Below are 24,035 nucleotides of genomic sequence, written 5' to 3'. Positions count from 1 at the left end.
GGTTAAAAAGATGTCTGAAATAAAATTTGTGTTATTGGGCATTAAATGAGACATTAAATTACATACATCGATAAAGCTGATTTTCGTGATTACAACAATGCTTTTTTTTCAACTCAGGAAGCGTGAAAAAAAATTTATTGACATATTTGTTCGATCATGGATAGCTGTTCTCTGTGGTCTTGAAATCGGTGCTCGAAGAACGATGCTTCTTGCAGTCGCGATTTCCACTTGCCTTTTTGAGGGTTAAAAAGATGTCTGAAATAAAATCTGTGTTATTTGGGTATTAAATTAGAACAAAAAATCTTTTTTTATTACATACATCGATAAAGCTGATTTTCGTGATTACAACGTTTTTTTCCAACTCAGGAAACGTGAAAATAAAATTTAAATTTAAAATAAAGAAATATGTTGACAGTCTTGATTTGACACTATCAGAAGCATTTGACATATCGAATTTGTTACGGTATGTCCCGCTGACCCCTTCAACCAACTCCACGGTCGACCACCTGTCGGTGAAGGACAACTTATTTGATCTGGTGAGGACCACTTGAAATGAAAGGATAGGAAAGGGGAAGAACCCAGTTAAGCTCAGCCGGAAATGAACTTGAATTCCGGCTGGTTCCAGTTCGCATTCCGGCTCCAGTGACACAACCGATTCTACTTAGAATCGGTTGTGTCACTGGAGCCGGAATACGAACTGGAACCAGCCTGAATTCCAGTTCAGTTCCGGCTGAACTTTACTGGGAAGGACCGTTTGAAATGGTACCCAGTAAAGCTCAGCCGGAATTGAACTGGAATTCTGGCTGGTTCCAGTTCGTACACGGGCTCCAGTGACACAACCGATTCTAACTAGAATCGGTTGTGTCACTGGAGCCCGTGTACGAACTGGAACCAGCCGGAATTCCAGTTCATTTCCGGCTGAGCTTAACTGGGTAGGATAGAAAAAGATAGCCGTCACGTACACGGAAAAATAAAACAACCCGCAGAATAAGTTCTTTTAACTTAAATTTAGGTAGTTTTGAGTTTTGTGTTACTTTCCCACTTATTACTGTTGTCATAAACAAAGAGAGAGATTCGACTCAGTCGAGGAATAAGGTACTTTTGACTTGTTTGAGGTATACTCAAAATTAGATAAATTCAATCTAAATTTAGGCATATTTAACTCTAGGTTGAGTATAAAAAACCTGTCAATGAGTTGTGGTTTTTGCTGTGGTTAAAGTGAAACTACCTTCAACACGGTTTACCTAATTTTACCTATTATGTATATCTTATTTTCAAAACCTTACTACTTCTCGACAAACATTACGGCTTAAAAGCCAACTGTCACAATCCTTTTCAAAGGGACATTCCGGACATACAGTTACTGCCCAAACACAGTTCACAGTACTAAATGTTAGAGAAAACTTTTCTCTATTGTTTACTACCAACATCTGTGACTGACAAGTAACCGTTTGTCCGGAATTTTCATTCAAAGTGAATTTTGACAGTTGGCTTTTACTCTGTAATTAGGCAATCCATTAGACGTTTGTTTGACAATTCAGCGGTGGGTTCTGTCAACAAGTCTACTCCTGCGAACAGAAAAACTCGTCCGACAAACATCTTTCGTTAGTCCGATTCGTTTGATGTTGGATCGAATCAACGATATTGTTGGACGTCGCACCCATCGGAGTAACGTCAGAAGAAGTAAACAAGAAATAATCAGCTGATCAGAAACGTCTCATGGATTGCCTAATCATACGTTTGTCGAGACTTGTACTAAAACTAAAACACAATCAACCCTGCGGTAGTAGTTGCTATAAATGCAAAATAAAAAATTATAGCACTGAGAGAAACGTCATTTTAAATAAATAAAAAAAATAAACCGCGACCTTCGCTCGACAACAGCTGCGGCTACGTTGGTAGTTGGTGTTCCGCTGCTTCCCGCAATTCATACCTCTTTATACATTCCCTCGGCAGCAGCAGTTCATATTTCGGTCAGTTAACGTTCAACTTCCTATCGGTGCAAATTATAATCGTTCTGAAGGAAACACGAAATAGTGACCTCATCCACAGTGCAAGAGAACTAGTTTTGTACACACCTCTCGATACTCCCGCGGACGTGTTCTCTAGTGTTTCTTAGAATTCAGGAGTATCGTAGTTAATAACCGATGAATTAGCGAATTTTGCAAAATATATAAATTTGTAGATCAAAAATATTTCATTGGTCTGAAACGAGAACGTGATTTGAAAAGAATGGGTGAGAAAAAGAAGCCTGTGTACATCCAGTACCTGTTTGGAGGTCTTTCCGGGTAAGTTGTTCCATATTTAAAAATGCAAAAACTTGTATTTTGTCTACACGTTACCTAATGCTCGGAAGGTTATTTTTAAAATCTGCGTAATATTCAAAATGATTAACACACATGATGCGAAAGAAAACGGATAAGAGGAAATCCGCTTAGGTGTAGAAATCGCACTGAGTGCGAAGCGAACGAAGATTAATTATCTCACGTTCAATGTCATTTTGCTTTACGGCCAAAACTTTATACCTCACTGAATATAATGGTAATGTCAAGGACATCATATACATCACGCTATAACTCCCTACTTTGGGGGTTTATTTGGATGTCGTTGACAGGATATTTGGACAATATACATTACCAAACGCCTCCAATTACACAATGTCTGTCCCTAGCGGATGTGCTGTTTCAATTGTTTCATTATTTACGTCTATGGTTATTTCCAGTGCAGAGTTCGTACAACTCGTATTAACAGTAGTTCATGTTGGTTTAAGTCACGCAAATTGCACGCAGTAGCAATCAGTCGTTCAGTTATTTAATGCTATCAGCTATACAGGTTTGAGTGGCTGGTCAGAAATGACTGGCGGTATACTGTTCATGAACGACTGAAGCAAAGATAACACGAATGAAAAAAAAAATATTTGCACATTTACTTCGCTAATATTCGGTAAACAAACCGGACAACACGGGAGCACATAAATATAGCTAAGACGTCTTATAAAAAGGTTGTCTGAAGTTCAACATTGGAAGATTTTTGTAGATATTTTATTATTACACATTAAGAGGCGTGTTCGTCTGACATTATTTTTGTGGCTAGTACCTATATTGTTTGCTCAGCTAAAAATTTAAATCACAAGATAACATATACTTTTATAGTTCAAATGTATTCAATAGGATCTGCCAGTGGGTTCACGAAAATGAACGATGAAACCAATGTTATATAATGGGAGTTTTTCAGAGCTTTTTCATTTTCATATGGTGCTACACCGGTGTACTTAGTGTAAACAAGTGATTGCTCCCGTGTTTAAAAGAGTAGTACCGACAACACCAGTGCACTATAGTGCAGCTTGAAATACAAAAATGTCTTTAGATTATGCTTCGCACTTTTTGTAAGATTGCTGCATTTTGAAATCCAATTAGGAACCGTCTTATCAGCGCGAGGGGAATCAGCTCAGTTTATTCGATTCGACTAATGTAAAGCGGGGTTTTTTATCGCAATGGTGTCAAGTTTCACGGGATGGTGTGGTTTTTATGCTGCGTTGGAAAAATAAAATCAGCCGTCATTATAAGAGGCGTGTCTTCATCCACCTACGTTGGTAATCTTCATAAATGTTCAGTCAGTGTATGTTTACTGATATGGTAATTCTTGGTAGATGTTCTTCGGAGATGTGTTTGTAACAAAGCTCATGATTTAAATGAAGTGGAATTCAGTCCTTTTTGTAAATACATATAGAATATGTATGGCATTGAAAATATACAATTTTTTAATTGTAGTAGGACAGTATTAATAACTAAAGTATAATATTGTCAATGCCCAATGTGGCCATGTTCAGGCTCTTAGCATGCGGTTGGCCGGGATGAGCTCCGCAATGGTTGCCAACTTTTGGGAGCGTTGAAATCTTGATTTGCTCTCTAGAACAAGTGTGGATAAGTATGCCATTAAGGGTGGGTTAAGGGTTTCAGCGTGAAATAAAAACACTTTTTGGTGAATGTTTTTAGAAATTTGGGTGAAGTGAATTGATCAAAATTTTAAATATTCAAATAAATTCTTTGGATTGTAGTATGATAGAGGTAAGCTGAATTCCCTAATAAGTCGTTCGCCCACTAAACTGATCTGCACGTGATCTCCCGAAAAAATCCTCCGTCCGTTGCCTCCAAACACTTAGCGTCAATAAATCTCACAGTCTTTCGAAAAATGCTCCGTCCGTCGCCTTCAAACACCTGACTTCGAATAATATTACAAACAAATGTGCAGTAAAGTTATGTTCAAGATTTCACAAACCGTTAGTGTTCTGTTGGTGTTCCATATTGAAGGCTTTGTCCGAAATAGGCTAGAAAATCTAGGTATCCCGCGTCGCTTTTGAAAATCATTCTAATAATTAGCTTCCATATTTCTTTTATAAGTTCTTCATACGTTGAAATTTAATATACATTGATTCAAAATTTTCAGGCGGATTTGTTAATTCTGTTCAATTTTCCACCGGTGTATTTCACCGTCTGTGCACATTAATTATGTGTACGCCAAATTATTACAGTCGTGATTCGTTGGTTGGACATTTTTAACTGGACCGCTTTTTAGTTGGACCTCCGCTAGTTGGACCATTGTCCAACTAAAAAGCATCTGAACGCCAAAATCTCATGTCAAATTAACTTTGACAATCAATCTGACAATATTTAGAGATGTGAATAGATACATTTACACTGCCAACATCTCCTTTGAACAGCGATGCCACATGTTTTTGTGAAATGTCTGTAGAAGAATAATTAAAATGTCTGTAAAAGTCTGTAGATTGTTGTGTAAATTATATTTACACTAGGTTATTACTTTAAAAGAAGCTTGAAATTAGTAAACTATTGTGAAAGAATCACTCATATTTGGATTAAATTATTTTAGGGAAATTTTGTTAAACACTGTTACTCTTTGAAAAGTCTGTAGATTTCTGATTACGTCTGTAGCAGACCATCAAAAGTCTGTAAAATACAGACATGTCTGTAAATCTGGCATCGCTGCCTTTGAAGAGTTTTTGACATTTGTCAGTCGGTCCAACTAGCGAATCAAATTCGTTAGTTGGATAAGGCTGTGGCCCAACTAGCGAATCTCGACTGTATTCAAAAGTTAAACTGAGAAAGAAACCCGAAGTATACTCCAAAGGGATGCAAAACTAAGACTCCACCAAGGGCGCCATAAGACCAAGCTACGACCCTCGTATTGTGGTTTAAAACTCGAAAAACTTTATCGTTTCGAAAAACTTCAAAACGAATAGTTAAAACAATATACCATTTTCATAAGAATTTGTGACAAGGAGACGCATTTTCTTTTAATTAAAAAAATTGTTGATTAATCCCCTATAATGGGATGCAAAATTTATTTCTCGTATTTTTAGAGATAGCGAGTTGGTGTTTTTGTGAAGTTATAGTAAATGCTTCTACAAGAAACTGTCGAAGACGGTCATATCATGTCGTTAATAATCTTTGAGATATAGAGCATTATTTGAGAAAAGCTCGATTTTTTTTATAACTTTTTTTTCACGATGTTTAGAAGGAAAATTTATACTAAATAACAATAGGAAATATAATATTTTGTTTATTTATCTATTTACACCAACAGGCCTGTTAATCCCAATGGTGGTTAATTAGACTAGGTATATTGAAAGAGAAATAAAAACTTAGCTTTAATCAAATATGCAAACAATCAAACGATTACAGAAACGCCCTAGTGCACGCTAAAAACAAACGCGCTAGCATGACATACAAACGCAAATGCGATAAATAGATCGTGCACAATAACATTTAAACGCTGAAGTCTTTCACGTTGATACAAACTCGGTGACCAACACTACCATTGACACATACCTACGCCCACGATCTTGCACTTGCACTTTATAAATGTGGTACCAATGCCAACATACAAACGCCCGCTCTCGCACGAACTTATATACACTAGAGCAGTGATTCTCAACCTGGGGTTCGCGGACCCTTAGGAGAGCGTGAAGCCGTTGCTGGGGGTCCGTGAAGAAAAATATGTTTTCCGAGTGCATATTGAAATTTCAAGTCTTGCTTCCTAACAAACCAAAAATAATATATTGATAGCATACAAAATCGATGTTTATCCGTGGGGGTCCTCAGCAACCCAGGGTAATTTCTAAGGGGTGCGTGGTACGAAAAAGGTTGAGCACTGCTGCACTAGAGAGCGAGTCTCAGGGCGCCATGGATGGAGACCCGTGTAAGATGAGGAAGCACCCTTTCTCCCTTCTTCTGACCCGTACACTCAAAATTAAACATGGAAATGACGCCCACATGAGCATTTAAACGCGATTGTGAATATGCAAACGACTGCACGGTTATATAAACGAACTCAAACTCGTGAAATTATACACCCGCAAGCATACGCGACATAAAAACGCTTTCACGATAAAGTACGTCCGTCGCGGTAATACAAATCTGGAAGCGCATGCGAATATGCAATCACGATCATGCATATAAACGCTCCGGTGATCAACCATGCGATCATGAATCGATCACGTCCGAAATCTCTTACATGTGTTCTAGCAGCCTAGGTTTATACATTCAGTCTACATAAAAAAACTAACTCATATACACTACAAGCCTCAGTGCGCCATGGCCAGAACCCTTTTAGATCTGAATCATACAACCAAAGTCGTGGTTAGCGCGAATATGCGAAAGCACACACGAATATGCAAGGGGTTACACAAACGAATTTATACACGCGACACGATCAAACCCACTATGATCAAAGTCGTTAACATACAAACGCTCGACACCTGCGCGATAATACATCCCCGGATTAAGTGAACGTTTTAGCATCTACGAAACAAAGAGTAACGACATAACGGAAACCGTAAATGAAATTCACAAAAAACCAATAATCTCCACAAGTAAAAGCATTATTCAAGCGTTACGGAAAAAAATTGAACACCATTATAAAATAAATGATTTTTTTCATAGTCCTGTTTTCGTTGCGTAAAAATTAATCAGAATTCATGGTACTTATTATATGGGAACAGTTTTCTTCCGTGCGGTGTCTTCAGCATAAATACAACAGAAGAAAAGCGGGTAATCGGAAACTGAGTGAACTTATATAATAGTAATTTGTCTTCTGTTGGTAAAAGTAAGTATTGTTGGAAGTATTCGAGTTCGTAAATAATCGGCGTGGAAATAAAAATTGCTTATCGTTCGGTGTCGGCGTATGTTCCGGCGACGGCGGCACACATGTCTAACCTGAAGTCGCCAACATGGTTTTCAAAATGGCATCAATGGTCCATCGGTATTTGCTCACCATCGCCTTTCAAATGACACTAATATTGATGTTGCTTTACACTGTTTTGTGATAATCGGAAGCCGCCATCAATGTATTGAAAATGGCGCCAAATGTCCTTATTTGATTCCATCCGTACCGGAATGGCCATACCGAAATTGAGGGAGCTGTGGGAGTGCATGATTTGAAGAAATTCGTATTTCGTATAAATCTATGAGTCCAAAAAGCTTGAATGATAGAAAAATATATACATTTTTAAGGTTTTCCGGAGGCCAAGGTGTTTCAATTCATATCCATTGTGAATGATTAATGAAAAATAGTCGTATGTAGGCCAATTCGAAAAATTTTGTTTACATTTATGATATCTTTCCTCAAAAATCGTCCGTCACCCCACTGTGATGCCGGGTATACCCCACGAAGATTCCAAATCATTCCGGAACCGGTCATTGAATTCGAACGCCAATACGGACACAGAAACTAGACTAAATCCCAGATCTTTCAAAGCCGGTTCCATCCAAATCGGTGAAAAATTGACGAAATGAGAGAAAAACTAAAATAAAATTTTCAGAAGAATTATAACCTGGCACTGGAAAGGTTAAAAAAGGTTTTTTTTACAATTTAACTTTTTACCATAAATTTTTATTTTTTTGAGAGATGGCGTTTTCCCAGTGTCTATTTTTTCGTGGATGAAACATTTTTTTAGTGGATGGAAGTTTTTTTTTCGAAAATAGGTACTAGGGGAAAGTGAGGCAATATCGCCATGTGGGGCGAGTTGAGCACCCTGTTTTCAAAGAATCTATGAACAATTTTCGACTTTTTTGTTTGCACGAATGCTCCGTCAATCACTATTAGATGATGTAATACTTCAATTGCGACGTAAAACAAATCTTAAATAACAAAAATACCAAAATCTGACGGGATGTCAAAGAACTGAAAATGTTATAATATTCAAGCTATATAAAATAAGCATTCGCATGACGTATGTGCGCGGTAATTGAAAAATGCATGCATCTCCGTATTATTTAACGTCTATATAGCAATTTCAAACATAAAAATAATTTAACAAGACTTTATAGTTTCCACAAAAAAATCTGTGAAAATGGCTCTATAGTATGGGGCAAAACGAGCACCACTCAAATCTCATATGAGTTTATGCATTTAATCCCGAAAAGTTAACCCTATGTTAACGTTTTATACCTGAAACTACTGCGAACTATAAATAATATTTTGCTCGAGAAAATTACTCGCAAAGTTATTATTAAAACAAAATGGACATTTGTATCTCACAGTTCCGAAAATACTGTTACAAACTATAAGATGAATTTCATTGCCAACTAAATCAATGGAAAATATGATTCTTATTAAGTATAAGTGAAATCAATTTTAAATTTTTTGATAAAATGCAATTTTTTGCGATCATATTGCCCCTTAATATTGCTCATATTGCCCCACAAGGTTTTTACCAAGCCAATTACATTACATCTATCATTACAAACAATGATTATTTTCAAAGATTTTGAATTTTCTTCAGCACGTTTAATAACTGCATGTGAAGAATATGTTGTATTCTACCAATAGATGGCAATTCGGGATTATTTATATGTTTTGCTGCAGATATATTTGCCTTCAACATTAGGGTGCTCATATTGCCTCACTTTCCCCTACATGCAGAAACTTGAAAAAATTCTCTTGAGTCAAAAAGATCTCATTGACTGTGGAAAATGTTTCGTCTTCTCTGTCGGAGAAACGTACAAAGTTTCATCTTTACTGTATATTGAAGTGACGTGTGCGAGTGGTTTCGGTTGGAATGTTAATTAAATGAAAAGCTTAAATATATTCTTTTAATTTATGTTTTCAAAATCCGGTTGGGGCACTGTCTTGAGCTTGAGCTTGCGCAACCACCTCTAGTTGCTACTCCGTTATCGATCTGGACTAGCTGAAGTTGCACAGGGTATCAGTAGATAATTTGCTTGGATGCAGCGAAACATCTTTCAATGTGCAATTTCTGGTAATTCTAAAGCGTTTATTGATCAATACCGGCGCTAGCCAGGCCCGAACGTAGAACGCACATGGAAAGGGATGGAATGTTAGTCCGATACTAGCTTTTGCTAGAGGCCGTATAAACTACAGCGCACTCCACGAGTATCACGGGAGGAGGATATTTGTTGGTATGGATAGGAGTGCGATTTTTCATGGTCCGCTACGAAGCCAAAGACCGACACCAGAGAGAGGCGACTCCACTATCTGGACTAGATATCAACTCATCAACTCATGTACCGGCTTTACTTCTCTTCCGAGAGAAGACGTGACCACAGATTCTTTCCACTCAGAAAAGTTTCAATGACCTCGGCTCGAATTGAGCCCAGACCAACTGGGATGGGTGGCGGTCACGCCTATCACTCAACCACCGATGCCGTCCAAAAATCCGGATGGAGCACTATCGCACGAAAATTTTATTTTGTCCCTAGTAAATATGCGATTTCAACGAAATGGGCCCATTTCAGTCTTGAAATCTTTGGTGCACTTGTTCCTTGTTTGTGTTTTATTTACATGACTTGGAACATGGAACATGAATGCACTGAAGACTTTTAAATAATTTTACGTAAACGTGCTACTATATCACGAATTGATGCACTCTTGTATAATGGTATAATAGATCATTTATAAATTACATCACACAAAATTAACCATTACATTAGTAGAACACGTTATATTCAACGATACTACATAACCGCTGACATTACCTATCCTCAGCTTTTTCGTTGGCAACAGAAAACCGCTGTTCCTGTACGGAGGCGCAAATTGAATCAGTCTATGTTTGTCGCTTTCGTATAACCAAAGATGTAAATAACCAATGCTATATAATGTTAATGATATACAAATATATGGTATACCAGAAAAAACATCTTAGTATCAATCGACGTGAATTGTTTGCTCAAATAAACTTTACTGGCTTAGGTAGTAGAGATAGTTTGTTTATACTTTATATCAGACCTGCTTAACCTTTATGAAGAATTATAAGATCATGGATCATGAATGGATTATATTTGATCTCGAAAATATACAATAATAAAGCCTGATTCAAATTGTTACCTATACTATTAGGACATTTCATTGTACATTTCATCAAAAATATTGGAACAAGTGTGTACTACAAAAATATCAATAGGGGAGCCCGGGGGTTATTCAGTTGGCGGTAAGGGTATGTTGACGGAGAACGAAGACTACATATTAAGAAGACTATCTCTTTTCTTCCCCCATACAAACGAGAAGCGACAGAGGTTACATCGCCTCTATTGGAGGAAGGTAGGAAGCTTAATGTAAAAGTGTATATGGGTGTGTGTGCATCACTATGGAAAGTACCACCTTTACCCGCAAGTGGCGTTGCTGCTGCTGTCTCCTGATTCTGGATAGAGTTGCTAGTCTTTTTGATATGCAGTCTTCGCGGAGACACTATACACTCAACCAAAATATCACTTACATTTCATATGCAAAAACATGTGAATATTTTCCATAATACTTTTCAACTAAATGTTATTATTTTCACACATAATCTGTTCTCTCTTCCGCCCTATAAAAACCAGTATTGATTACAGATATATCTTACGTGAGGTTCAGTTACTTGCCACCGGAATGCCACATATTTTCTATTTGAAACTTATATACCTTTTATATGATATTCAGATGATTGTTAACTGAATGTGTAATAGCAATCGTGTTACGTGAAGTGGGTTTATCTGATATTCATGTGATTCTGACTGGCTCTAGTTAATAACCGATTCCAGTGACAAAACAATCACTGGAGCCAGGTACTAACTAGAGCCAGCAAGAACTTTGGCACATTTTCCAGCTGGACTTACTGGTCCGTGTTGATAATTGATTTGTAATGCACTCTATGCCATCTTGGAATCTTCAACCTGGAGCAGAAATAGCGGATATATATGTATTTCTAACGTCTTCACATTTAATTAGAAAAATCAAAAGTCCGGGAGCAATGTATTCACCGTCGTGCTGTTTGTTGACGCCATGTTGAATGTGTCTGATTTTTTCACATTGTATGTTCCCGTAATAATAATGTGTTTTACACATAACGCTAGAGGTATGTGATGAACACATAATATGTATGTGGGCCACGCTTGAAAGTTATTCATTTTGTATTTGAAATTCATCGGTGATTGTATAAGTTTTATGTGATGCATATGAATCTGATGTGCATAATCGTTTTTAAAATTTAGGTGTTTTTCACATAAAACGTACGTGATTTTTTGGCTCAGTGTATGTCACTGCTGTTTCTCGTCGTGTACTTCATGTAATGTGAAATACATTCTCCAATGTGGTTATGTTGCATTACATTTTGTTTTGTAGAAATTTCGGGAGGTATTGTCTGTTCGAGCGCAATAAGTAAATTTTCTTAAATTTAAACATTTTGTGTTATTTTGGATAGTTTCAATCTATTCCACAAGTATAAATAAGGTTTAAGTAATTTCCGAAAAGGCACTGTGCATCTGGCATAATTATGATTTTTAAGCAACATAATACAAAAAGCTATCAAATTCAAACAACATTTTAAAAACGGAATCATTAGCAGTTTCCTACTTAATCCAGTCACAAAGCTCAGATTTGCATTGGGCGTCAGTTTCTAGTCAGCATAATTTTAGTAATAGCTGAATGTAAATCACATTAATCTAATACACCATCTTCATACTTTTCGTTTCAGAATCGGTGCAACATGCGTGGTGCAACCACTGGATTTGGTGAAAACACGCATGCAAATATCTGGCCTAGGAGGTGCGGTCAAGGAATACAACAACACTTTCGATGCCATTGCCAAGATCGTTCGCCGGGAGGGTGCTCTGGCGTTATACAAAGGTTTGAGCGCGGCAATTATGCGCCAAGCGACATACACCACCACTCGGTTAGGTGTTTACACGTCGCTCAACGACGCCTACAAACAGTAAGTCGATGATTTAAAAAGATATTTTTGGAAGCTAGTCTAGAACATCTGATGATGGTTGACTTGATTGATCGAGCGTGCGAGATTGGATTCGGAAGAACGGTTACTCTTCACGCTTGTTTACCAACCGAGATATATTTCCATATGTTCGGATGGGGGGTAAATCAAGACAGCAGCGCAAATTGTAGCGACAGCTCAAAGCTAGAATATAATTAAATTCAGTATAATAACCCTCGTACATAGTTCACATATCTTACATTAGTATTCCCTACGCAAGTAGACCCCTTTTCTGCCAATTTGTCCGAATGAGGCCTCTTCAATGGTACTATCACGCTTATCTAGAGGTAAGTATTTGAGGTTAGACGCCAGTATATAACGGTTCTCGAACTATCCCTCTTACCTTTCGATATCCTATACCGAACTTATACGCCCAGCGAGAATAGTTTTATTATTCAATTAGTTTTAATTAGTAATTCACACACTTTCAATAATTATCAAAAAGAACTTCGCCAAATCTAAATCGCCTTCTTTCACGTGCGGTAATAGTATGCTCCCTTTTGACGTTTGTCCCACCAGGGTTGGCTCTCGACCTGCTGTCATGGGTTCGACCGTATCGGCCAAGCTGTAGAGTGACCAGTCGTTCTCGTGTTGCCAGAACATCCCCCACCCGGTGAATCCGGGAGATGCTCATTTTCTTCCTTCTCGGATTCACTAGAAACTCCAAGCTCCATAACCGCTAGCTTAGCGACTGGTCGTTTCAGCATTCCAGATGCAGTTCGTACCATCGCCTGCCGAATTCTGCCATCACTCGCAACAATCACTTCCTCGATCTTTCCACGCACTCACGTTCTTCTGTTGCCCTCAGCAATGTATACAAGGTCGCCGACTCGGACCGGTTTAACTTCTTCCAGCCATTTGGAACGCTTGTTGATAGTGGGGAAGTACTCCTTCAGCCACCGGTCCCAAATCGCATCAGCTAAATACTGCGATCGCTTGAAGCCACTCCTCAATGCTTCTCCGGGTTTTGTTGGCATTGTTATCGGTTCGTGGGCTCCAGACGTATTGCCAAACAGGAAGTGGTTAGGAGTTAGTGCCTCGTGCTCAGTAGAATCCTGGGGCATGTATGTGAGCGGTCGAGCGTTGATAAATCCTTCGACTTCCGCTAGCACCGTCAGCAGTATCTCGTCGGTTAGTTTACGACCATCATCAATGGCCCTCATGGCTACCTTCACACTCCGTACCATGCGCTCCCATACACCCCCCATATGGGGTGCCGAAGGTGGGTTGAACGTCCACTTTGTTCGAGCGTCGGTGAACGTCTCTGCACATCCTGCATTTATTTGTTTAATCTGTTCCTGAAGCTCCCGACTGGCGCCAACGAAATTAGTGCCGTTGTCGGAAAATATTTCTACCGGCGAACCCCGTCTGCGCACGAATCGTCTGATAGCCATAATACATGAATCGGTGGATAAATCAAATGAAACCTCCAGATGAATTGCTCTTACGACCAGGCAGGTGAACACAGCTACGTATCTTTTTTCCTTACGTCTTCCCACCGTGACGTCCAAGGGTCCCATGTAGTCTACGCCGACGTAACTGAACGGCCGCACGTGCGCAGTAAGTCTCTGTGCAGGAAGAGGCGCCATCCGAGGAAACTGCGGCTTGCATTTCTTCACTCTGCACCAGTGACAATCTTTAATGACTTTGTCAATGACCGAGCGAAGATGATCAATGTTGTAACGCTGGCGCATTTCGTTCATCACCGTCTCTCGGTGAATGTGCCCGCATATACGGTGATAGTAATCTACGATTCGAAGAGTGATTAGATGGTCCCTCGGCAGAATGATCGGAAAGCGTGCGTCGAATGCCACGTAGTCAGCTTTAGCAGTCCTACCGTCGACTCTCAACACTCCGAATTCGTCCGCGAACGGTGAGTCTTTATATATGGGACTGGCCTTTTCAATTCTCGTCCGTTGCTCAAGTGGTAAATTTCGGTTGTGTAATAGGATCTTCACTTCATCTGGGTAGCTTTCGCTTTGAGCGATGCGCCACAGCCACTGCTCTGCAGAAAGGTACTCACTCTGCCGTATCGGAACTTTTACGCCTATCTTAGAACCTTTCAAATACTTCTCTTGAGACGGTAGAGCGGCCACTGTTTCGGCTGGTAGGCCTTTAGCTCGTAGACGGCAATTGGCGATGAAACGAAGCACGACCGCCATCGTGCGAACCAATATCGTCCATTTAGAGATCCGACTAGCGTCTACCAATCCTTTTGGTATGGCTATGTGATGCAGAACGAACTGGGCTCGAAGCTCTTCCTTAGAATTTGCTGGAATTATCTTCTGAATAGGCCAGTCATTTTCCTGCCGTTTGATGATTGAGGCCCCTGTGAACCATCTCCCGTTTGCATCTGGCTCTGTGTCTCTTCCCCACTTCGTTAGAGCGTCCGCCACGTTCTCTTTTGACGGTACCCACCGCCACATATCAGGATCAGTTAGTGATTGGATTTCTCCGACTCGGTGAGCTACATACTGCAAGTATCTTTTATGATCCGAACGGATCCAAGAGAGAACTGTTGTGGAGTCCGTCCACAGGAACCGATTGGAGACTTTCACCGTGTGACTATCGCAGACATTTTGCATCAGTCGAGCTCCCAATACCGCGGCCTGGAGCTCCAAACGTGGAATCGATTGGTATTTAAGCGGCGCTACCTTACTTCTCGCCATAACTAGCGAACAGTGTATTTCCCCACGGTCGACGATCCGAAAGTATGCAGCGCATCCATAACCTGTCTCACTAGCATCGGTGAATACGTGAAGTTGCAACGTTTCGTAGGCTTCGGAGTGCATATCATGGCCAAAGTAAAAACGCGGAATTTTCAACTGGTTGATCCCTTGCAAGAGAGCTGTCCATCGCTCCCATTTTTCGAATTCGACGTCAAGCATTTCTTCGTCCCATGCCACTCCCGAGCGCCAAATATCTTGGATTAGCATTCGTCCATGTACCAAGTACGGAGCTAGAAGCCCCAAAGGGTCAAACAAGCTCATTATGCACCGCAAAGCTATTCTCTTTGTCGGCCTTTTATCACCAGTCACATACGGGGCCAACTCCCCACACAGATTTGCAGTGAAAACGAACATATCTTCGGTTGGATCCCACATCATCCCCAGGACTCTTTCCCACTGCTCATTCTTGTTGCCGACAAATGAAAAGGGCTTCTGTTCGGAGATTTCACCAAGTCCTCGCAGGACCTCGGGACTACTGCTCACCCAATTTCTCATCTCGAAACCAGCGTGTTCGTGAATTGCTCTCACCTGCAATGCTCGTGTGGTCGCCTCTTCCGGCGTTTCTGCGCTGTCGAAATAGTCATCCATGTATGTTTTGTCTTCAATAGCCTTCGCAGCGTCGGGGAACTGGTCAACAAATTCTTCTGCGTTCTTCTTCATAACGTGTTGAGCGGAACATGGCGAGCAAGTCGCCCCAAACGTTGCGACATCCATTATGTAAACATCAGGCTGTTTGTTGGTGTCGAAACGAAAAATAAATCTCTGGGAGTGTTTGTCCACCGATCTGATTCTTATTTGGTGAAACATCTCCCGTATATCACCTCCAAATCCAACGCGCCGTTCGCGAAATTTGCAAATAACTAAAGGAAGTGACGTAAGCAAGTCTGGTCCTTTTAATAACCGAGAGTTCAGCGAAACTCCGTCGACTTTTGCAGCAGCATCCCAAATGAGTCGTTTCTTCTCTGGCTTCCGAGGATGGGATACCACATTTAGCGGGAGATACCATACTCTTGCCGTGTCAGCTTCGGCGAGTTCCTCCTTCGACGCTTTGTGCGCGTAATGTTTCCGCACATACTCCTTGATTTGCTGATGGACATTTTCCTTAAGGTCCGGATCCTTTGCAAGCTTAGTCTCCAAAGCCTTCATTCTTCGGAACGCCATAGGCTGGCTGTCGGGAAAGCACACGTCATCGACTTTCCAGAGTAGGCCGGTTTCAAATCTGCCATTCACACGTCTGGTTGTAGCCTTTAGTATGTCACGTGCTCTTCTTACTTCTGCGGGTTCCGGCAACAACCCTGGAACAGCTCCGACATCCTCTAAAACGAATCTTTGGCGAATTATTTCATTCAACTCCTTGTCGGCATCGCAATCGCACTTGTGGTGGTTCAAGAAATGCTGGGCTTTCATTTTTGTGTAGTTTGAACCGTACACCGCCCACCCCAAAACACTTCGTACCGCAATCGGGTCTCCAGGTTGACCGACGCGACTTTCCAAGGGGGCAAACAACTCTAGGTTTTGCAATCCGATCAAGACTTTCGGCTCTGCCTCAGAATAGGATGTAATCGGAAGATGCCGTAGGTGAACGTAGCGGCTACGTAATTCTTCGACATTTAAGCTTTGTTTTGGGAGGTTTAGACCGTTGATTGTGTGCGCTGCCTTCAAGGTATAGCGCTGCGGTAGACCTTTCGGGGAGATTTGAATGTCCACCCGACGAGAGTTCTTTTCATTCCGTACAATATTCGAAGTCCATTGTAGCTCCAATGGCTCCGGCTCGCCATCTATCCCAAGACTGCGCGCGGCACTTGCTTCAACCAATGTAAGTGAAGAGCCTTCATCGAGGAAAGCATGTGTATCTAAACTTCGAGTTCCGTGGAATAGTGTTACTGGTATCATTCTGAACAGCACAGTCTTCCGCGTTTGATCATGCGTATGACAATCCGCGCGAATTACTCGATGAAGCAGCGGGTGGTGTCGTAGACGACAGCTGCCGACGTTGCATCGGAACCTTGACCGGCACTTCCAATGACCGTGATCGAATAAGCAAACCTCGCACAACTTCCACTTTTCTGCGGCCCTTAGCCTTTGATCGAGGTTCATTTGCTGAAATTTCTCGCAGTTCCGTACCCTATGGTCCATTTTTCCACATATTGGACAGGGTTGCCTCTCAACGCTATCCTTCGTCAAATCTTCCGTTTCGGCGTGGGTATGAAGATGTCCTTTTTCTCGTTGCTTCCCCTTTTCTTGTTTTGACGTGTCTACTTTCGGTTGCACTAATGTTGTCACTTCACTGGCATCTGCGACCAGTCCTTCCATGAACAGCCCGAATTCTTTCAGCGATGGTTCGTGGAAGGTTCGTTTATATCGTACCCAATCTAACTTTATTGAGGCTGGGAGCTTCTCCACTAGCTCTTCCAGTAGCGTTGGGTTGGACAGATGACTGCGTAAATTCGCTGCTTCTAAGTGGTCGCACAACTGCTGAACGGCCATACCGAAGTTCATCAACGTGTCCAATCTCTCTGGTTTCGGCGCTTCAGCACGACGCACTTTGTTCAAAAGGTTCTTTATAAGAACCTCAGGCCTTCCATATAATCGTCGCAATGTTTCCATTATCGATGTGACACAGTGTGGAAACATCAGTTTTGTCACTACCGCGTCACGCGCTGGGCCTCGCAAGCATTCCCGTAGTCGAATAATATTCTCGACGTTCGAAAATCCGCATGCTGCATTCGCAGTCTCGTAGCTGCTATAAAATATTGGCCACTCATCGGGTTCTCCCGAAAACATCGGCAGTTTTCTCGGCCAGATTTGCCTGGCAGCCAGCTGGTTCGTAGTGGGCCCCATTCCCCTACCCGCCGCTTCCGATTCTGTCGATAATTCATCAATTGCCGGCTCGGGGGGTTCTTCATGCTGATTCACTAATTTTAGTCTTCGCTGATTTTCCAGCCAGGCCTTGGCTTTGCTCGTCCCGCTATGAACGCTGACTTGAGAACCGTCTTCGGCGTTTAATAACTCCTCCAGCTCGCGTTTTTCTCGCAGGTATTTCTCCTGCGCCTCGATTTCCTTCGCTCTAAGCATCCGTTCTTTATCTTTCTGGATCCTTTCCTCCTCCAGACGAATACGCTCTTCCTTCAGCTTGGTCTCTTCTAGCAATCGCTCCTCTTCCAATCGATTTAACGCTAGCTGCGCTCGAACCAGGGCACTAGAAGTGATGGACTTTGCTGATTTCCCGTCGTAACACCCCGGAGCTTTTATTTCTGGATTTTTCTTCGGGGTCTCATTTCGCTGGTCTTCGTCGTTCCTTATAATGGTATGACCCGTAGCTCCTGGGACTTTATGGCTAGAACCGCTTCTAATACTACGGTTTTCTCTATTGTCAGCTGTAACTTTTAGCTGCTTTTTAGTGGCTTCTGTGCCTGGGGGTAGTGGTTGAGGCATTGGCGGACATTTCCTACACCGCCACGGACGATTCTCCACTCCCGGGGAAACTCCCACGCAAGCGTAATGATGCCATCCACCGCAGGTATCGCAGGCCACCATTCCGACGTCAGCTGAGTTGGGCTGGGTGCACGATCCGCAATCGTACCTATCCGCATCTGCGATTTCCATCACAAAATCTTTGAGAATGTTCGGATGGGGGGTAAATCAAGACAGCAGCGCAAATTGTAGCGACAGCTCAAAGCTAGAATATAATTAAATTCAGTATAATAACCCTCGTACATAGTTCACATATCTTACATTTGTATTCCCTACGCAAGTAGACCCCTTTTCTGCCAATTTGTCCGAATGAGGCCTCTTCAATGGTACTATCACGCTTATCTAGAGGTAAGTATTTGAGGTTAGACGCCAGTATATAACGGTTCTCGAACTATCCCTCTTACCTTTCGATATCCTATACCGAACTTATACGCCCAGCGAGAATAGTTTTATTATTCAATTAGTTTTAATTAGTAATTCACACACTTTCAATAATTATCAAAAAGAACTTCGCCAAATCTAAATCGCCTTCTTTCACGTGCGGTAATAGTATGCTCCCTTTTGACGTTTGTCCCACCAGGGTTGGCTCTCGACCTGCTGTCATGGGTTCGACCGTATCGGCCAAGCTGTAGAGTGACCAGTCGTTCTCGTGTTGCCAGAACACCATATTTTAAATAACTATTTTAGATACTTGTTGCATTTTTACGCATCAGCGGATTATGTACATCGAGGAAAATCGCATAGTGGTACATCCATAAATGACTTTTAGACAGGAGAGGGTTAGACTGCTTAGTAACTTTTTGTTTTTATGAACGTGTCCACTGGAAAACAGACAGAGAAAGAATGACCGGAGTGGTGAGAATGAAGAAACGGTGAAAATTCGCCTTTTTATTGGAAACGCCGAGAAAAGATATGTCCTCAAGCAGGAATCGAACCTGCGATCTCCCAGTCTAGTTGGGTGCGTTAACCACTCCGCCATCGAGAAACTGTGATGATGTCATCACATATTCCCAATAGTATCGTGATCTCCGCTGCAGCCTCCAATTCCTCCCTATTGACCTATCGACCCCTAATGTCTCTCTCATCGATCGGGCCAAAAAACTGCATAAAATTTTTTTCTGCCTATTATTTTGAAGCAACGTGAGTAATTTTTACAGTAAAATATGAGATGTTTCGGTTTTCAGGAAGCCATTTTCCAAAAGTCGAACCTTTTTTCTATTTTTTGTAGTTCATCGACTAATTAAAAGTCTGAGCTTTACAAAACATATTGAATTTCCCGTATCAGACAATTTTATCAAGAGTTACCGTGTTCGCCGGAGCGCTCTTCGTCGTGGTAATGGTTGGACGTCTACTCTTGGAAAGCTCGTATTTTCTTCGCATACAGTGAATGTACAAATATATCTCAATATTACAAAAAAGAGCCATTGTTGTCTTGCTTTCAAAATCGTAAAGCAAAATAACCTTCGGTTTGAGCACTTCCACAAACTTATGTTTTTTTTTATTTTTCTAGAAAAATGAACAAGGCACCCAACCTTTTGGAATCGATGGCTATGGGAATGACGGCTGGAGCTGTTGGATCATTCGTCGGTAACCCATGTGAACTGATTCTCATCCGAATGACCGCTGATGGCCGGTTACCAGTAGCGGAACGACGAAACTATTCCAATTTCTTCAATGCATTCGTCCGCATTGCAAAGGAGGAAGGTCAGTTCAACACAAAAATACGATCTTCATAACAAATTGTTGTCACCTCTATGCCTATACAGCCGTAACATTCTATTGTTAGTTAAGTTAGGTTCTTGTACCCTCATGCACAAATTGAATTAACCTTTTTTTTTTCTTTTGGAAAAAAGTTGCATATTCGCAGGCGTTTGGCTCTCATGCCAGAAGTTCGTTCCCCTATACTCGTTAGCGACCCAAAGCTTCCGTGTTTGGCTAACCGAGACATCACTTGGTAAACGCCAGTTGCTTTAAACGTTCACGCATGTTGTGTGAACTGTTTGTATTTAGTGTCTAACTGGCTCCAATTTAGTGTTAGTTTGAATATGTCATAAAACTGGTAGCAAGTTAGTGTCAGTTACCGACGAGTGGAGCATGAAACATTAAAATCCAACTTTTCTAAGTTAGATCTTGTGCTCGTATGCGCAATTTGGTTTATCTGTTTCCTTAGGGAAAAATTTGGTTAATCGATCAAGTCATTTATTATCTATTTACCAACACCACTATCTAAACGCATATATTTATGAAACATAGGATCAACAAGTTCTTTTATTGTTCAGGTGTTTTAGCACTGTGGCGTGGATGTATTCCTACCATGGGACGAGCCATGGTTGTAAATGCAGCACAACTGGCTTCCTACTCGCAAGCCAAAGCTTTCCTCGTTAACAATGATTACATCAAAGAGGGCATCGGTCTACACTTTACTGCCAGTATGTTTTCGGGTTTGATCACAACGGCTGCATCTTTGCCGGTAGATATTGCCAAAACCAGGTGAGTATCCGAGTTCGCCCGTGTGAGATGTTTTGCTTTACACATTAACTTGTTACAGGATTCAAAACATGAAAATCGTCCCAGGCGAGATACCCCCGTATAAGAATACCGTTGATGTTATCGTGAAAGTCATCCGACATGAAGGCATTACCGCCCTATGGAAGGGCTTTACGGCTTATTACGCTCGATTGGGCCCACACACGGTTCTAACGTTCATTTTACTCGAACAGCTGAATGGTCTGTACAACGAGCATTTTCTTGGCGGCAAAGGGCCCAAATCCGGACTGTGAGAAATTGGCAGGAAAAAATTCCTAGCATTTCACCCGAAGCAGGAACAAGATCAATAATGAGAGAAAAGCAGAGAACACGCACACAATCAGATGCAGCATTTTATATATACACGCAACATTGAAATACGAGTACATTTTGCATTCACAACATCCAACTACATTATTTGTCTGTTATGAGAATTTTATGTCGTTATTAATTTAATTAAATCCTGTATTGCAATGATCATGGCTATTCAAGAACAGGCCAATTCACATCCTTCACAGATATTACGGCTGGAATACTGCCGATAGCTTTAAAGAAACTATCCCGCCCAAGTAGGACAAATAAACAAATACCGAGTTCACTTATTCAAGACTTGGCACCATGCCAGCGTTTGAGCGCAATTCGTTTTAACATAGTATGTTTAGTAGGCGCCTAAATAAATAAAAATAAACTCCGGTTACATTCATGTTCTACTGCAGGGTAAATGTCTGAGCAGAATATGCGCGGAGAACTTTATTTAGTCATCGATAGCATATTTTTCTATTTGCCTCTCCTTTCTTCTGCTGTAAATTTTATGCATTGAACATATTCAGTCTATCTACTCATTCACTGCCGTTATAAGCTTAATTGTCCCATGTTCTACGGGACTCCCTATATACATGAGACAATTATGCGTAGAACGGCAGTTCAATGCTCACTGGAAGTATATGCGAGAAGAATGAAAGAATAAAGGAGACGGAAATAGAAAATATACCACTTCTGCATACATTTGTTTCTCAGTGTAGGATACTATTAGCGTTGAATGAGTTAGTTGGTGCGGCCGGTGTCTGGTGTATACTAGCATGTACAGTTGTACTAAGAAGATTTATTGCCCACTTGCACTTGATGTCACACAGCAGAATGCGAGAAATGCGGTAGACAAAGAAAAAATGAATATAAGCGCTATTTCCGGTTTAATTTTATATTTTTAGGGATGTTCCTTATTATTGTTGAGTTTGTTATGTAGATCATGTTCATCTTGTTGACAATAAAAATTTCATTTGCATTGTGTTAAATTTATATTGTTCCAATAAGGATAGGTAATTCTCCAAACAGCTGGTGAGTGGTGTAATGCGAGATTCCTACGCAGTATCCACGATTCTTCTTCCATCTGCACCTCGTCGTAAATGTTTTATAATGCCTTTCATTCGTAAACAATAATCCGCCGACGACAGTCCGAGTTTTGATGCCGTAGAATACAAGCTTTCTAACGAGTGTTTTTCAAATGGCTCCGTACGGTGGGATAAATTTTATTTCCATGTTTCATGTTTTCAAAACAGACTAGTCGTTTAATCTTAGAACGGTTTAGTGGGGTACATTAGGGTGGCCATATCAAGCGAATAAAAACCCTGGATAGCCAAAAATGGACCCCCTTTCATTACTGCTCGCTCAAATGTGACTGGTGGTGGCTTTGGCAATCATAAAAAATCTAAGGGGCCTGGTAGACAAACTTCTGATAGCATGCCTTTCGTGAGAATTCGATCACCGATCATTTCTTCGGATTTATACAAACGCGGTTCCTGCTACACGTCCCAAACCGCTTCTCTGGGCTACTGGCGTAGAAGTAAATGTGGGTGCCTAGCAATCTCCATATCGATCTGTGAGCTAGCATCGAAACACCTGCAAAAATTACCGTTGGTTCAAAATCTTTCAATTCTAGCAATTTTTTATCATGGTTCACTCTATCGAAAGTGTAAGCGTAAGTCGGTGTAACTAATATCAGTTGGAGCGTGATGTTCCATACTCCTTGTTATGTAGGATGTCAGATACGCAGGTTAATCACTGTTCAACGTACAGAAATACAGCCATGTTAATCGTCAATAAGTTATAAGCATTGTACCAGAACTGGTTCCATAATCACCAGAAGCACCGTAGATCAGTGGTTTTCAACCGGGGGTGAATTCACCCCCAGGGGTAAATTAGACTACTGCAGGGGGTGAATTGCGCAGGATAAATTTTAACTTGTTATCCTAGCGTTCCCCTCGGATATTTTTCTTTATACATTGTTTCATAGTTTTGAGAATTGAGAGGCTTGCTGAGAGTGAACAATTTTTAGAAAGTGGGTATATTATGGAGATCAATATTCGGAAAGAGGTACATGTAACAAAAAAGGTTGAAAACCACTGCGATAGTACAATTGGAAGACTCGAGTGTGTTAGGTTTTGTTTTTTTATTTTGATTATAGAGGTTTTAATCTCAAGATAATTCGCCTCCTAGACTTTGTTTCTTGAACTCTGCTCTAAAGTGAGTTTACGCTGTAGTTGCTGTTGCGGTCAGCTGATAAATATTTAAGGCTTAGACAAACCAAGCGTTTTCCTGACATCCCAGGACACCAAAAGAGTCAGCTAAAAACGAGGACGCATGTCTTGGGAAACCAAAACGTATTGTCACCATAGGTATGAGGCTTTTTTGTAGTAAGGTTTAAAGTTTCATACGCCTCACCTGTAGTATATTGGCTTGTAGTATAGTGGGACTCACGACTCACTTTCTTGCCTACCCACTAAAAACATTCTTTACTCTTTACGCCCTTCTTTCCCACGGAACTACGTCAAGGTATTACTTCGTGGGGGATGGGAAGTTCGTTGTGCTTTCGTCATACCTCTTTCTTTTGCTCTATCTTAGAGCCTCACTTTGTTCATGAAATGGCTCGACCTTAGAGCTTTGATTTATCGCTCGACTCTTCACTTGCTTCTTGTCTCCATCTTTTATCACGTTATTTAGCTCTCGTCCCGTGAGCTGTTTAGGTA

At 40.9% G+C, this 24,035-nt stretch overlaps 1 protein-coding gene across 1 annotated transcript; it reads left to right on the top strand.

Annotated features, from left to right (window-relative positions):
• Positions 1-1,854: 1,854 nt before the first annotated feature.
• Positions 1,855-22,304, top strand: LOC131690417 (mitochondrial 2-oxoglutarate/malate carrier protein-like). Its single transcript, XM_058976154.1, has 5 exons — positions 1,855-2,288; positions 11,990-12,226; positions 19,997-20,190; positions 20,766-20,976; positions 21,035-22,304. Exons 1-5 carry the CDS (start codon positions 2,233-2,235, stop codon positions 21,264-21,266), a joined length of 930 nt encoding a protein of 309 aa, XP_058832137.1. The 5' UTR covers positions 1,855-2,232; the 3' UTR covers positions 21,267-22,304.
• The last annotated feature ends 1,731 nt before the right edge of the window (positions 22,305-24,035 follow it).

Source organism: Topomyia yanbarensis, chromosome 3 (assembly GCF_030247195.1).
Source record: "Topomyia yanbarensis strain Yona2022 chromosome 3, ASM3024719v1, whole genome shotgun sequence".
Lineage (NCBI taxonomy): Eukaryota > Metazoa > Arthropoda > Insecta > Diptera > Culicidae > Topomyia > Topomyia yanbarensis.
The sequence above is the reverse complement of the archived record's forward strand: the minus strand, read 5'-3'. Positions and strand labels throughout refer to the sequence as shown.

Bases quoted from the DNA above. Each gene is read 5' to 3' on its own strand.
- LOC131690417 (XM_058976154.1), top strand. From the start codon at position 2,233: ATGGGTGAGAAAAAGAAGCCTGTGTACATCCAGTACCTGTTTGGAGGT. The intron at 2,289-11,989 runs GTAAGTTGTTCC...TTTTCGTTTCAG, and splicing joins CTGTTTGGAGGTCTTTCCGG to AATCGGTGCAACATGCGTGG. The intron at 20,191-20,765 runs GTCAGTTCAACA...TTTATTGTTCAG, and splicing joins CCGCATTGCAAAGGAGGAAG to GTGTTTTAGCACTGTGGCGT.